The 16,889-nt window shown below is 38.2% G+C and overlaps 1 protein-coding gene across 4 annotated transcripts in view; it reads right to left on the bottom strand.

Moving 5' to 3' along the window:
• Positions 1-637: 637 nt before the first annotated feature.
• Positions 638-16,889, bottom strand: part of KCNQ5 (potassium voltage-gated channel subfamily Q member 5) — a 246,908-nt gene continuing 230,656 nt past the window's right edge. For all 4 annotated transcript variants that reach the window (XM_042890593.1, XM_042890578.1, XM_042890585.1 and 1 more), the window contains 4 exons: positions 13,817-13,925; positions 7,507-7,638; positions 6,669-6,795; positions 638-6,268 (listed from right to left, as the gene is read on the bottom strand). In XM_042890593.1, the coding sequence (XP_042746527.1) occupies positions 5,327-6,268; positions 6,669-6,795; positions 7,507-7,638; positions 13,817-13,925 (1,310 nt within the window). In that variant the 3' untranslated portion in view covers positions 638-5,326. The remainder of the gene's footprint in view (positions 6,269-6,668; positions 6,796-7,506; positions 7,639-13,816; positions 13,926-16,889) is intronic.

Here is a 16,889-nt window from a genome sequence, read left to right as displayed (position 1 = left end):
GGGACGGCGCGCGGGTAGGGGAGCCTACGGCCGCTCCTGCCCGGGCTGAGTCCCCGCCCTCGCAGCGCTCGGGCGCTGTGTCTGCGCGACCTTTGAGGGCGGGCTTCGTGGTTTAGAGGGTGCTTGGGTGAGCCGAGCCGACCCGGCTCGAGGTCCTGTGGGACTGGCAAGTGTGTAGGGCCGTGCTGCTGGCGGTATCTGGCCTACTGTGGAGCCTCTTCTGGACAACCTGTGCCAGTGTTTGGTCACTGTCACGGTAAAATAAAAATAAAAATTCAACACCAAAAGTTGAAAACGTAAAAAACCCAGCATTCGTGTTCACTGCAGAAAGAGCCAGGCAAGGAAGGCCATGCTCCAGCACCCAGCTGTCACAGTGCATCCCCAATGGCCTCATGCAGCAGGCAGGGCAGCTGCTGCGGGCTCCTCACACACTGCCTGCTTCACAGCCCAGCTAATCCTGAACTGCTGCCTCCAAAACTTCAGTAAGTTCTGCTGTAAATGGGTACCAGAATCTGGGTGTATCAGGCTGTTATGTCCATATTTTACATCAGCAAACGTCCTTCGTGGTATTTTGCCACAAAAAGATGTAGTTTTTTAATGTAAAGAACAACCACAAAAAGCACTCGCAGACGAAGCATGAGTGGTACTTTCCAAATGATTTTTATTAACAACAATATGGATTCAACTTTGTCAAGAAGTTACAATTAACATTGTAATGTACTGGCTAATGCCCCTGCAGGGTCAGTGGTAACAGCTTTACATACGCCCTTACCCTGTTGCCAAACTGGCATTTTATCTTGCAAAGAAGTAAAAAATGCTTCCAATAGCAGGTGATGTTGGGTATGTCTGGAATTGTCCTGTGCATAGCTCAGGGTACAGCCATATCTGCGTCCAGATAAACAAACAGGAAAATATTACATGCTTCCACTGACCCTGAGGGGCACAATTCTTATTTCAAAAACCAGTTTTTAGACAATGACAGCACTTTGTGTGATGTTGTAATCCATTTGAATTAAGTCGATTAACACACTTGAAAAAAAAAACAACAAAAAACTGAAGCAGAAGTATCTGGGGCAAATTCTTTTCTGACCTGTATCTCATTCAAACCTAATGATTCTGTAGATAATCCAAAAGGATTGCATGACATGTGAGTCAGGACAAAAGTTGGCCCAGAGAGGCAAGTTCATTCCTGGTATAGGTGGGTTCAGTTCCTTGAAGGTCAGTGGAACTGAGCCTGGTTATCTCAGCAAAGGCTGAACTTCACCCAGCTGGGTAGAGAATTCATTGAAGTCAAGTGAAGCCATCCAAGGATGAATTTAGCCTCAGGTCTTTAAATTTTTTTTTTTTTTTTTTTTTCATTCCTTTGCTGTTATATTTCTTTTCCCCCTTACTCCTCTTTTATGATTATTTTCCTTTCCTATGTGCTTTTTTAAAATGTTCCTTCTTCCCTTTTTACATCAGTACTTTGTGCGTTATCTCTTATATAGTCAATGTGACATGGGTAAATTCAGCTAAGTATTACTTTCCTCAGGAAATAATTGGAATATTACCATCTTCACTTTAAACAGATGCCCAACAAGGTAAGTATTTGAATCTGAGCTCTCGAGTCAAGAAAAATTCTTACTGAATTCGGTAGAATTTTTGCTTGAGTAAGGATTGCAGGTCTCAATCCAGAAATACTACTCTACTTCAGATGTTCTACTACATCAGCAATTCAGTATGATTTGACTTACTGCAGAAGAGCAGGTGAATTGCTCATCACCATGCTGTAATGAGAGCAGTCACTCTAGATAGTATTAACTTGAAAATATGTAACAACCGTGGGCACTGTGAATAAAAGTGTATGATCTTTGCAATCTTGAATCCTAGGCTAGAACACTATATTCATATTTAAATAAAACGTATAGATCATGTAAGCCAGGAACAAATACAAATTCTTAAAGAAATAATAATCATCAAAACTATTCTTTTTGGTTCTCTCTTCAATCGAATACAAGAAACATACTGATCAGAAAACAGTTATTTGGATAAAGCTTAATTCCTGAAGCTTTTACTAGGTTCAAATTCTCTCTTCAGCAACCCTCTAATGGATTGCAAGTCAGAAGAAATTTTGTCCTCTGTCCCTAATCATAAGAAATTCTTATTAGCTATCATGAGCTTGAATTTAATAAGCGGCTCAAGACAAGACTTGAAAAGCCAGACAGGTCATTCTTTTGTGAAATCAATGAATGACTGTCAGTCATGACACTGTCGTTTAAAGAGAGAGTGCAGAAACAGGAAATTCCCGATGATAAAATATGAGAAAAGCTTATAAAAATCCAAACAAACAATTCTTCCTCTCCATAATTTCATATAGTCACTACTCTTTCTATTTTCTATCAATATTATGTTAAAAAAAAAATCCTATATGATAAGACTTGCAGCTACAAAAATAATAATGGTGAGCATAAAAGAAAAAAAAAATCAGGTTTTTAAACCATGATTTGAAAAGATACGATATTCTAGATTTATTATTACTTTGTAAAGACATTAACATTTTTATACATAATTTATAGAATTCATTCTTTTGTGCACAACATTGTATTAAATAAATTAACTTAAAATTAGAAGGACTCAAGCATGTCATTTAAGGCAAAAATACCAAGTTTCTGTGAGATAAATTATCAGCAAAACCCAAGGCCCTGCTTCTGGTACTGGATGTGTACAGTCAGAGCCAAAGCTAAGTCCTCCCACTGCCTCCTTCCTGGCTCAGTGGGAGGCAGTGATTGGCTCAAGCAGGCAAAGGTGGAAGATTGCAGGCCAATTCATGGTGCCTTCAGTTTTCTGTCCCATCCAGGAGGGGAAGAGAGTTTTGTTACTGACGCATGTTGTCATGTGCCTCATGTCGTGCTCCTGAGCTGAACCTAAGGGTGGATGTATGCTTAGGCTGGCAGGAAGCTTCATATAAAAGGCAAGAAAGGCACCATGAACCACTCAGAAAAAAAGAAAAAAAGCCTAAAAACTTGTAAGTTTTAAAATTTTGAATTGTACTTTAAACTTTCAAATACGCCTGGATGAACTGCAGACATTCAAATAAGTTAAATGAATGCAAATGTGGAAAAAATCTATTTATCCTCGCAAAATTACTGTTGTAAGCAGGTCTTTGTATAACCAGACTGCACATTAAAGAAAACAGGAAAGGCTGAATGTGGTAAATTATATGGCAAATCAGTGGTGAGGAAATTGTGCTTCAAGGCGTCTTTCAGGATTGAACAGCTGAAGTTTGCTCTGGTGTGAGCCGTGGAGCACAGTGTACCCATCCATGGACCCCACATAATGACACAATATATACACTCTACAGTTTGCATGTACTTTCACATAATAAGGTTATCATGTAATATCCAGGAATACTTTTGTAAAGGAAATATGGAAGCAGAAATTACAATGGTTTCATAGTAAACAGATCAAGTCCTTCACAATACAATCTACAGCATTTAGCCATGATTAAGACTGGAGTGACATTTTTGATGTACGTAGTAAGTTCCCAGCAGGTCTGGGCCTTGAGAAAACACTGCCCTGAGTGAGCTGGCACTGGCACCCCCATACATTCACTGTTCCTGCTGCTAGAAGGAAGCTGAGCCCAAGTCAGGTTGTCTACAAGGTTGTGGTGCAGGTAGGGTATGAATTTGGGGGGAGGCAACACACAGAAACCTTGTTCAGCTGGGAAAAATGAAAGCCTGGTTAGGCTCTGCGTGGGTTCTTCCAGTGGTGAAGCCTTGCTGGGGATGTGTAGATAGGCACTAACACTGCTCCTGCATCTCAGCAGAAGCAAAGTGCAGGTAGGATAAGAAAAAAGAGGATGTATCAAGCAGGAATGCTCAGTCTGATGTCGACTTTGAATTTTTGAATTTTAAGCCTCAGGTTTTAGGAGGAAAGAGTCTGAAGGTCCTCTACTGGAAACCTTGTAAGAAATGACTGCGGTTGGGACAAAGCTATAAAAGCCAGATCAAATTCTCTCCTCCTCACATTTTATTTTATTAAAAAAAAAAAAGAAAAAAAGAAAAAAAGAGCAAAACCAAACAAAAATCACACACAAAAATTAAAAAACAACAACAACAAAAAAAACCCAAACAAAACAACTGCCTTCAATTTTTTCAGTGAATGTTCTTTTCCTACTTCCATTTCCATTTCTGGTTGCCTCCAATGGCTTCTTTTGAAATAGCACTCACTATCTGTGTCTAAAAGGCTGGAATTAAAAAAATATATATTTTTCTCTCTTCACTTTCCTTCTTTTATTTTCTCGGATAATTTCCCTTCCTGCCCATCTCAATCTTTATTCCTTTTTCTTCATCGATTGTGTTGTCATTCCCTCTTCCCTGCGTTGTCATCTTTACTTTCACTCTGTATTTCAGTTCCTCTTTTTCCCTCACTCCCCAGCCTCACAAACTACTGTCATGGCATCAGGTTGTGACTGCAATGAAGACTGTCAGATTTTCAAATGAATGAAATACTGCTTCTACAATGAGAGCAGTGCCTGCATCTTTGCCTTGCATACTGCTGCCAAAATGTTTCAGATGCACAAGACAGTTCCTCAGTGAGTCTGGAAAAAGGAGAGAATCCCTTGCGTTCTTAGTGCAGTCACCCAAATTATCCATTTCTGAGGCCAGCCCTGATGCTTAGAATACAAACCTTTCATAACAATAAAACATTCTCATTGTAAAGAACAATGTGATAGTAGCGGTGTGTCGGGTACTCTGCCACAACACTAAATCGTCAAAAATCAGATGGATACATTAACATACTGCTTTTCAGAGTTAAAAATAATTAATTACTGATGAGCTAACGTGTGTATCTTGCAACTGGCAGCCATTTCTAATCCCGTATATCTGATTTCCTTGGTACCTTGCTAGCAGCTGTAGATAATTCTTTGTTGTAAACATAAACTATCATCTAAATCAGGACATATATATATATATTTAATTAGTTCAGAAGCAAAGTGCTTTAAATCTTACAATTTTTACTTTCGCCCTGTGGAAACGGCACTAGGTCTAAATGCTCAAATTTTTGCTTTTTGATACATCCTGCAGCATTAGCTTTGTAGGCAATTCATTATTTAAACCTACTGTACTACATGAAAGGCTGCCATACTGTAGGTATAAATCTGAATTTTAGCCATCACTTGAACATGCATTTTCATGCAACTAGAAGATATGGGCTCATTCAACTGCTTTTCAGATTCATCCTGTTTTTGTGATTTTATCTCATTAAAAAGGCTTTCAAAATAGTTCATGCTATGATATGTATGACTAGAGGAATGACTCAGCCAATGAAGAAAGCCTACAAGCTGTTATTTAAGTTTGACATGGAGCAGACTGAGTGCTTCTGTACCGTCCCCTGGCTTGCAAATGCTTTGAGATGATCTTGATATTCCAGTCCTTAGAGAGTCAGTGGAGAGAGTTGTTTCCACTAGTGGGCGAGAGATGGCTTCAGTAGTCTCTGTTCCTGCCTCTGTCTCCAACTCTTCATCAGTTATAAATAATTTTGACTCCCTCCATTTGGAGTATACGTCTTGGCTACCTCTTGAACCACTGGAGTCACTGCCAGTAATCTGTACATTCAGTTCTTCTGTTGATTGTATAAGGTTTTGTATAGATAAAGATTTTCCTAAATCCATTTGCACCACAGGTTTAACTGAGAGCAAAGGTTCCCCTTCTGTATCCAGTCCTTTTCTCCACGTGAGATCCTTGGTTGTGCTGGGCTGAGCGACTTGTCCGTTATCCTTTGATGCAACAAGGCAAGCGGTGACATCAGAAATATTCTCCTGTGTGGTTACAGGAATAATGTGAACGGGCTCAGGCCTGCTGATATGCTTCACTGATGAGAAAGGTGGTATTTGCAGTGTTGTTGGAGTTGCTGGCTTAGTTGCCTGGTTTATTTGGTTCGATGTGTTGTTAACTGTTGCATGTCCATCATTTGGCACTTGCGTCGCTTGACTATGCATAGCAGGACTAATAGCATAGTAAGCCTGAGTGCTAAATTCATTTGGTGTCAGTATTAGCTGTAGGCCACGAGGCAGATTGGCACTAGCTGATCTGGATACACATCCACTGATTTGTGCAGAGCTAGACAAATCTTTGCTATCGGATGGACTTTGATAATCAGAAGTCTGCTCACATTCAAAAGGTGGCATTTGAAGTGAAGCCAAAGTGAGCGCTGATGCGGATCCTTTTCGCAAGACTTGTTGATAAATATCTAACAGGCAGTCCAGTTTTGACTCAATGGATTGTACCTACAGGAGAAGAGGAAAAGCTTAAAATTAATGCAGAATATCATTTTGAAATGTTTGGAACCCAAGCAGAAGGAAAATGAAACTGCTGAAGAGAAAAATGTTAGGAGCTTGATACAAGCTATTGACTCATGAAAAATAATGTCAAAAGCCTTCTAGCTACAAGTTTTTCATAAGCAAGCTGATAAAAAGGGGAAAAATCATTAACTTGCAATTTTTTCAATCTTATTTTTCTGTACATGGAACACAGTTGAAGTAATATGATTCATATATCTTTTATGTCATTGTATATAGGAAGCAGATATCAGAGAAAGCTAGTTTGCATTTGAAACTGGTAATAAAATACACAAAAATCAAGAGCAACAGAACAAGACAAAACCACAGGCACAGGCAATCACTCTACCTGTTTCTCCACCTTGACTACACGCCCTAACATGCTGAGGTCATCAGTTGTCTCATTCTCTGCTGTATTCTTTTCTCTACTTCTTTTATCTGCAGTGATTTGTCCTTTCCCGAGAATTTGGTCAACACTGTAAGAGAATTAAAAGCTGCTGTGATTCCTGAAAATGGGGCAGTGTGGAAGTGTTTGCTCTATCCAGACACCGAGTATTAAAATGACAGCGCTTCAGAAGAGCACCTGAGAAAGAAACTAAACTCAATTACGTCAGAAAATAATGGAAAAAATGAGGGATTTTGGGACATTTTGACATAATCTTGCAGATAGCTTTTCTTTTATGTTGGCACTAACTGGGAGTTAGAAATTAGCCACCAACTGAGAGAGCTGGAGCTGGAATTGCTGGGGTACACACAGTGCAACAGTCATTTTATTACTGCTGGGAACTGAGAACATGATTTCTCTGATCCTATGCTTTAGATGTAGTCCACAGTTTCTTTAGTGTGAAAAGAGAATGTCTGGAGAAAAGGGAAGTTAGCAATGTTGACTTAATCCTTCTGACAGCATATGTTCCTCATTCATGAAAGAACTTTTCAGATAAAGGATAACCTTTTCTATCATTCAAGTTTTCATTTTCTGGCAGAAAATTAGATACATGCACCTTCGTGTGTTTTCACACACAATTTAGTTTCTGTCTCGGCTGTGTTCTGAACACAGCTGGGCTGTAGCATGGATGGGCAGTCTGTACCCAAATATGACACAGAAATGTTAAATGTTATCAATATTCATTATACAGCAAATGTTACAACAAGATGCCTATTCAGAGCAGAAACTGCTGTTTTCCTACCGTGACTGAAGACTCTTGATCCTGCACAACATGTCTAGATGACCCGCTGAATACTGTTCAATGACATCTTTGACATCATATGGACGAAGTGTTTCCTTAAACTTTCTCTTTGCAACATGAAATTTCATAATTCTGGGGAAGAAGCATTTCACAGATTAATTTTCAAAGTGGTTACAAAGCAATGCAATATTTTCTACTGTCAAAATATTGTCAGATAATTTCTTTTAAGATATTCTCAGTACAGCTTTACAGTTTTCTGTGATGCTTTTGTAGAAATGGGAAGTCCACCAAGTAGCTCTTTATGGAATGAAAAGCTTGATTGTTGTATCACAAATTTGAAAGAATAGAAATGACAAATTTGGAAAGCGACTGACAGTGAGCAGATGACAGTGTTTATTATGATATGCATTCAGTAACTGTAAGAGGACAATAAAAATCAATAAAAAAACCAAACACCATCCTGTAGTAGTGTTTGAGTGGAATGTCAGGAAAACCCTACTTTGCATGGTTGAGACAGACATTATGATGCATGGAGTCAGATGATTGGTTTACAGTGATCCTCCACTCATTTCAGTATTATGCACAAATGTGCTTCCAAATAATATCAGCCTTTTCTGACAGCACTCGGGTTGTTATTTCCCATTCTGGTAACTGCCAGTTAAAATGAGATTGCTTGCCACTAACTTGAAATATGATTCTGATTTCAGAAATTAAAATGGAAAAGGCCTGTTAAGAGTAGTCCATCACCTTGACATTTCAGGACTGATCTCCACAAAGTTTTAAATATATCAGATGATGATGCACTTTCCTTTTTTCCAGACTAATAGATTTTGGTGCCTTTTGTCACCTGGAAGTCTCTGAAGGTGGGATGTGGATTTTTTTTTTTCCTTTTAGCTGTCAGATGATGGCAGGGCGCTCTGTTCGTAACAGTCTGGCAGCACAATCTCCTGCAATCTGGTTCTTTACTCAGGTTATGAAGAATAAATGATGTAGTTGACATACAAGAAAGTATTGTTCTTTTGTTATTATTCTGTCAGTTTAGATGGTCACCATTTTTTACCTCATGCTCTTGATAAAAGTGAAAAATACAGAACTCTTAGAAAAGCAAAATTGGTGAATTAATGGAATAAGTAAAGAAAATGTAATATACCAGAACTGTGTGATTTCAAAAGGAAAGAGGCAGACAATTATTTTTTATTAACAACTATAGAATCTTAATCAATGTGCAGAAAACCCTTCATCACCACTTTGCAGGTTTATAGCAACTTCCTGGCTATTGTAATGTTCAGAAATCAAATACAGCCCCAAAAGCAGCATGGTAAGTTGTAACTGTGCTGCTTCTGGTTTAGGTATTAGCTCGTATGATGCCATCTAAATTAACTTCCGCAGGGTTTGGAACAGACCCTCATTGCTTACTTCTTTTTACTTTAAATACATACAATTTTACATAAACTGTGAAAAAAAAAAGAAAGAAAAAATCTTATAAAAAGCTGGCACTTTAAAAGCCTGTGAGTTAATTACGAACATGAAACACGAACTCTTTCAGCAATGGAGCCTAGCAACCGCTCCGTGGTTATTAAATTCAGTTGATTCTCCATAGTTATTTACTCTCAACTTACAAAGCTCAAATGTCTTTCAGTATCTAGAAATAACTATCTAATTGAGCTTGATAGCTTTGAACACCCATTTGGAAATATTATTACAACTATACAGAGCGTATTCAAAAATAGCAGTTGACTTGAGAATAAAAAGCTTTTGAGCTTCCTTCATTTGTGCTTCTGGAAAAAAAAAAGGGGCCTACTCTGTGTTAAAAATGAAGGTGGGCAACACACCTGTACATATAAAAGGGAATATGAGCAAAAATTACTTATATTCTCTAGCCTACCAACAGTAGGGACAGAGAAAGCAATCAGAACATAGATAGCATGGTGTGTCTTTTCCAGCTACACCACACGGGGGCAAAAAAGACTCGTCAGAAACGAATCGAGTTGCCACTGGCAATCCCTGTTAGCACGGACATAGCAGCAGTAATTTAAAGTAAGAATTAACCCAGAGGAACAAAACTGTGCACGTCTCACCGTTTTTTAAAACGTTGTTTCTATTTTTAAATCACTGTATGCCATGCTGGAATGTGTTGTTTTTATAACTCAAATATAATGCGACAGAAGACATGCTGTTCTATAAACCTGTCACAGTCATCAGCACCACTGTTTTTCTGGTGAGAATTAGCCATAAATTGTAGCCTTTTTCAATGATGCATCCAGAGAGCAGAAAAAAAAAAAACCCCACATTCTTTTCTGTTGAATTAGACCAACATGTCCTGTTAATTGTTAGAATAGCAATTTTTGTCTGACCTTCATGATCGGCACTGACAGAGAATTACAGTGTTTCCTGAATTTGCAAGTTGCATACATTACTTGCATTTGTTGCATTTGATTTTCTTTTCACGTCACGCCTTACATGATTGAAAGGTATTATGCTTACCATTAATGCACTGAGACTGGCACCAAGTCATAACATCTCTAACCATCCCTGCAGCCCTGTCATATGCATGCTGTTTTTTGAGCCTATATCCTGTCAGTCTTGCCACCATCTCAGGAGGAAATGGAGCATCATTGCACTGGGATTGCAGGCAAACTCATACACAAGTCCTGCCATAAATATTAAATTTGGGTAGGTCATTCTGCCCATGAAATACCCACAGTTTGTTTGCTTACTCTCTATATCAGGAAAACAGATACACACAGATATAGCTGTGTCGATTCCTCCATCCCACTATTCTTAGCTTGCTAGATAACTCTAAACTGCAACATGCAGAAGATATCTGAATCCAATATAGGGAAGATAAAATAGACATAGGTGGTGATGAGTTAGATTCACCATGTGTAGGGCATCTGGGTCTATACCATCTCCTCTTTGGAGCCTTAACTACAAACCCATTGCCTAAAAGCCAAAGACATTGCTTTCTCCCAAGCTCAATGCTGTAGTACCCAAAGACTCATCAAAGACCCTTGCTGAAATGCTGAAACACATTGTGCAGAAAATATACAAGGCATTGGGATTGAAAAGAAGCAGAGAAGCATTCTGAAACAACACACTGACTTTTTGTAGAGGTAGCAGAAACATTTCCAAGACTCAAGATAAATAGAAAATCATATTTTCCTTCTTCTACTATTAAATATGTATGACTATACAGCTGCACAGCTTATCAGCCCAGGAATTCTCATGTTTCGTTATATTTAGCTAAATTTATTATTATTTCCTATTAACAACAAATGAAAATACATCTGTGCAATCACTAGAATTAAAGAGAGAAAAGACCTCTTAGGTCAACAAGTTCCTCTTCCTGCCCTTGCAGTTATTCCCTACTGCATATTTATTTATTCTTTCTAATTTTGTGTTTCATAAATAATACAATAATTTCAGCATTTCTGTTGTTCTGTATTACAAATCTTAGAGCCTTATGCTATGAAAAATGATCAGAGATTTTACCATATATGGAAACAAATTAGTCTTGGTCTCTCTTCTATACTTGTGAACTAATTGTGAACTAACAGTGAGAGCTGTCTCCAACAGCTCTGATAGCAGGATATGAACAGCTTTTTGCTCACAGCAAGGCTACAGCCAGTTGATTAGTGCAACAAAACCTGCTGACAAAGAAGCTAGCTAGCAAGAATTGCTTTTGTGCACTGCTCTTGGAGGCCAGCTTGCATCTGCAGGGAGCAGGACTCTTGCTGGCCTGAAGTTAGATGCATCTCTCATCTAAAATGCACTGCTCATCTCAAAAACGTTTACAAATGCACAGAGCAGTTTTTCCTTACTTTTCCTACTGCCTTAGGTTTTGGAGTAAAGGGGATGGAAGGAGTGGCACAAAATCTGCACTGGGGAAGGCTCAGCTGGGGAGCTTTGAAAGGAGGTGGGCAGCTTGAAGGGTTATGGGCAGGTCTGTGCAATGGGTCTTCAGTAGGACCACCTGGGAGTCCTGTTTTCTGAAGGTGATGTAGCTGAATGGATTCTGCTGTGCGCTGTTGAGGTCTTTTGTATCCTATTGATTGAAGCTATTCAAGTACCTTCTGTCCTCATCTGCTCCTGTATACTAGCATGAAAGGAAAGCTTCCACCCTCCCCTGTTCCTTTGCAATTCAAAGCCGATGCTAAAAACAAACTTCAAAATGAGGGACAAAGTTTCCATATGGACAGATGCTATCATCTTGAAATTCTAGTTACTATGTAGTGTCTCAGATCCTTCTTCAGATGTTTGCATAGATCCCAGTGTGGTCAGGTAACAGACACTCTGAATAATAAGAAAGAGGAGTATCAGCTATCTGACAAACTGAATTATCAGTCTCTTGAATTTGGGAGGTTAAGGTTAACAAAAGTCTGAAGAATATTGCTTATTATGCTTTAAATATCTCAAATAAAGATGTGTTATTGAAGAAAGATGTGATATACTAACATTTGCAGGGAGAAATGGGACAGATTTCTTGGCTGATAGCAAGTGGAAATGCAAAATTCTTCTCAACCCCATTGGTGAAATGAATTCTTTAGTAAGCGGAGTACACAAAATTGCAGACAATCTAACAAGTTTACCATTATTGGTTGAATAGTGCATTACTGAAACAATGAGACTGTTGCATCTTTGATATTTTTAGAAAATTTCTTCAGATGATCCTGTGGAGGAAGTTTGCCAGCAATGGTCTTTGAATTCAGCGCCTTTCCATTAGAGCTGATAACTATCAAGAGAACCTGAGCAGAACTTGAACCAGGTGGACCCAGAGGTCCCTGCCAACCTCAGTTATTCTGAGATTCTGTGAAAAGATGTGGGTGATGCACTGAAAACAATTCAGTGGTGTCCTTGAAAAGAAGCCCCAATAATTCAGCTAGTACTAAAATATCAAGTTTAAAGGAATTTGGACAGTATTAAGAGTGAGATGGCCATTAGTATCATTTGCCAGTACAGTGGCAAGGTGCACTTGGAGCCAGGATTCAACCAGTCTGTTTAAAATGCAACATCCCAGACAAGCATCTTTGGCACCAGAGCCAAAATATATGCTGACTGTTCCGAATTTGAACCTTTTCCATTCAGAGGAACAGGTCTGCCTTGTAGCTGAATGCTCACAGTACATAAGGATTTCTGTCACCTGTTGAAGCACTGTTGACAAGAGATGGTTCACAGCAGTGACATTTAAGTAGCCCGTCGCAGTGGCTGTGGGCATGGAACTGGTATCTGACACGTTCTGTGAGGTCATTTCCAGGCAGATTGGAAAGATGGTAGGAACAGACATCTGCAAGTGATCTGTCAAGCTGCCTTGGCTTGCAGAAGAGAATTAGAAACTGCCTTACCAGCTATCTGTCTACATTGGCAATCAGTGGAAAAAGGGGAAGGAAATACAAGCAGCTTGTGCAGGTTCCCATTGTATAAATTATTTGATAAAGAACTTGAGTTCATTCTTCTAGCACTGAGAGAACTAAGGCAAGAATCCCCCTTTAAGAAAACAACACCTTTCCATTGTTTTTTTGCAGAAACCCCCTGTGGCTGGTGCCTGCCTCCTGAAGCAGTGACCAAGTGTGATACAGGGCCCAGCGGGCAACCCCCAGACATAGCACCAGGTTTGTTGCAGGCAGACAGGGGACGACAGAGCTCTCTTTGCTTATCAGTTTACTCTTTATGGTGGCAGGTTTGCCAGTCAGGAATTTCACTTCAAAATATTTAGTACAAGAGCTTTGGCAGTCTCAGGAGGGTGAATACTAAATTTAAGCATTCAATACTGGTAATTTTATAAGTTTCAATGTAGTTTTCTACTTCCTTGGAAAAGAAGGTAACTATTAGTTTTAAATCACTGGGGTAATATTTACTTCAATGGCAGGCAAGGTTTTGCACAATTGAATGAACGTCATTATCCTGCTGGTACCAGAAGAAAGTTGCAGTAAAAGCCAGATGACGGTTTCAGGAATATGGAAATGCAATGAAAATGTAAACCTTCGAAGGAAGTAACTTTTCTGAGCAAGGTGATATACATTCAGTAAAGCTACATCAAAATTAAATACAGTGATTTCGATTACAGGAAATATACTAGAAACCAGCACTCATTATTCTCTTCCTTTTCATAGCCAAATCACACAATACTTTTGGAAACTGAAAAGCTGACAATGGAAGAGAAACGATGAAGACAAAGGACGAGTAAACCATATCAGCATTAGTTATGTGACAAATACAGTTGTGTAATATGATCAACTAATTGACACGCAATTATTTAGTGCCTTAATTACAGAAATCTGAAATATTTATTCACTCGGTATTTTCTACTCACCTGATTGCTCTGATGACAGTTTTAAGTGCAGGAGTGAGATCTTCTACTGACACATCACACTGGCACCCTTTATCATCATAAACATCATCTGTTCCAAGACTGGTGTCAGCTACAATATACAAAACAGACCAAACAATAAGCATTTAAAAATGCCTTCCTTAGTGTTGTTTTCTAGCTGCCTGCACAGTCATACTGGAAAAATAGGGACTACAAATCAAGTATTAAAAAGCTTCATCAGTTAATGAATTGTATAATATGCTTGCCTGTGTTTAGGCTTGTGTCATAAAAGGACCAGGATGTCCCTAGTGAAAATGATAGGATTTAGAAGGGAAGAGAGCCCTGTTATTTTTAATACAAATGAATAGTGAGTTCTGGTAAGTTGTATACTGATATCTCAGTGTTTTTCATCACATTCTCTATCTTACGTGAAAGTGGTGAGTTAGCAGGTATAAATCAAAGAAGCAAAATACACTGAACTTATATTAAATTGTTATTTTTTTTACCGCCATGAATGAACTTTTCAGACAAAGGAGCAGATCCATTTCATTTATTAAGAAGGCTGTGCAATGATGCAATACTTAGTTACAGGTAAAAAATAAACAAAATATCTTTTTGCCAGAAATGAATAGAGAATGATACTCATCACAGATTAACCGCCCCCTTAAACTTCACAGACATGTAGATTCTGCAGTATTCTTTTGCAGCAGGCACTCAAGTTAATATATTTGTTTGCCTGAACAAAATAGATCCTCTGTTCTTTCCTAACATTGCCCTGCAGGGTTACCATTTGTGAATCAATTAGAAATCTCAGAAGGGCTCCGTGTATCTCAGTTCTCAAGAAAAAAAGGGAAGGATGCGCAACCAAGATGATTTACAAACTCCAAATGCACAGGAATGGGAATGGAGGAAGGAAGACAGGATGCCCATGTCATACATGTATTGAAAGACAGAGGAAACCTGTCTTGAGGGTAGGTGTTTTTTCTCCCAAACAGTCTCTCATCACCTGCATCAAGTCCAAGTGTCCAGGAAAAATTTCAGAAGGAAGGTAAGTGCATTTTAACACCTCAGTGTTTCTACTTCATAAAGAAGAGAATGAAAAATAAAAATAAGAATGAAAAATAAATAAGAAGGAATAACACATGAAATAGAGAAAAAAGGATGGAATTCATTATTCCTTAATAACAAAGGAGATTTCTTTACAGTCTTACATCCCTACCCATATTCATGCTATTGTTTAAAACATAGGCTCAGTCACTCAGAAACACTGCAAGTTAAACATTTCAGATGACTTCACTGTAATCAATTTTGATCCACAAACAAAAACATCTGCAGGACATTTTTGCAAGTTCCCATTTCACAAAGATTGCAAATTAAAGATGAAAAATATTTTTCATCATGCTGAAATGCACAGAAATTTCATGTCATCTTTTAAATCTAATCAGAATACTATCTTAAAATAAACAGCATTGTACTAAGCTGCATTTTCTGGATCTGGTATTGATGCATTGTCTTTACAGATTTAATATTTGGCCATAATAATTTATTTTGATGAGATATGACCTTAGAAGTTATGCGCTAAAATATTAAAAGAGTCTTAAAATGTAAAGGTCATTAGTTCGAAGAACATTTTTGGACAGAAGCTGAAAAATAAGTTTGTGGTATTTTTTAATTCCTCATAAGACCTTAAACCTTGTGTTGCGGTAGTTTCGTGGATGGCGCTGTTCTGACAGGAAATGATAGCAAAGATCACTTTTATGTTTTCTGGGATTCATGAACTAAAACCACCCCTGACAAAACTTAAGAGCATCAAGGGGACAGTTTTTAGTATTGAACAGAAAGAGGGATATAGAAAACAAGTGTTTTGGTTAAGGCCATCTATCTGTGGCAAAACAGAGCCTACTCTGCCTAGTTCATTAGTCTCTAGAACATATTTTCTTTTTTGACTGTTGCTGAACTGTTATATCCATGATGGACATCTACCATAATTGTGAAGAACAAAAAAAAATTATCTTTCACAGATCAACTTAACACAATAGAAATGGCTTATAGCAGACACAATAACGTCTTCAATTACATGCACTGAATAATCAAATGAAACCTTAAAAAAATTCAGTTTTACATCATAAAAATGAAGTTTTCATACACAACTGGTATCTTCCCTTCTTTGCCGTTGTTGTAAGCCAAGCCTTCAATGATGTTAAGAGTGCTTTTTACTGGCGCTCTTTCAAAAGCTTTACTGCTGACTTTGCGTATCGTATCTCTCCACTGCTCCTGCCTAACTAATATTTACATTTCTGTCCAAAAACTATAGTTAGCTAAAATAAATTATGTAATTAGGTTTTTGGGTATACACAGTATTTAAAACCGCATCCCCAGAGATGCTGAGTATACCATGACACTAACTTTCTAGATGTTATGTCTGATTAGCCTCTCCAGTCCTTCCAGTGCTGAAATCTCCCAGCTCATTCCTAAGTTCCATACCAAAAGTTGAGTTCTGTACATTACTGGTATTTCCAGTGGCTGGCTAGGGTTGTAAACAAAATCAGTTATTCTGGTGTAAATTAGGGATAATTCTGCTAAGGTCAGAAGAACTACAGCCATATAATCCCTTGTGAAACAGGAGACTCCAACTTGAAAGTTTAAAATAAACATGTTTCTATATGATTATCTCTCTGATACAGTTCCTGCCAAGTGCAGTCTCATTAATAAAAGGTCCTCCTTAATGCAGCGTATCTTTGCAGAACTGTTCTGAGAACAGTGTGGTGCAATTAGAGTTTCATGTTGCTCTCATGTGGATACAAAATCAGCAAAATCTTTAAACGGACGCTGGAAAATTCTTATAAATTTAAGCCAGCTTTAAGAAGAGATACTGCTCCTAATAAATCACCTTCTTATATTTTTTTCTTTTCTAATATTCCCACTGACATGAATTTCCTCCATTATAGCAGGCGCTCAGTACTACATGTCAATAAAACTTGAGAAAAGCTATAAACCTTGTTTGATTCATATGGGAAACATTCATGTTTCTTTTTAATACTAAGCAGACTTGGGAAAAGGTTTGAGAAATACATAG

Source organism: Lagopus leucura, unplaced genomic scaffold (genome assembly GCF_019238085.1).
Source record: "Lagopus leucura isolate 7727_CA_CO unplaced genomic scaffold, USGS_WTPT01 Super-Scaffold_73, whole genome shotgun sequence".
In the NCBI taxonomy this organism is placed as follows: domain Eukaryota; kingdom Metazoa; phylum Chordata; class Aves; order Galliformes; family Phasianidae; genus Lagopus; species Lagopus leucura.
Note: the sequence above shows the minus strand (reverse complement) of the source record. Positions and strands in the feature narration are given on the sequence as shown.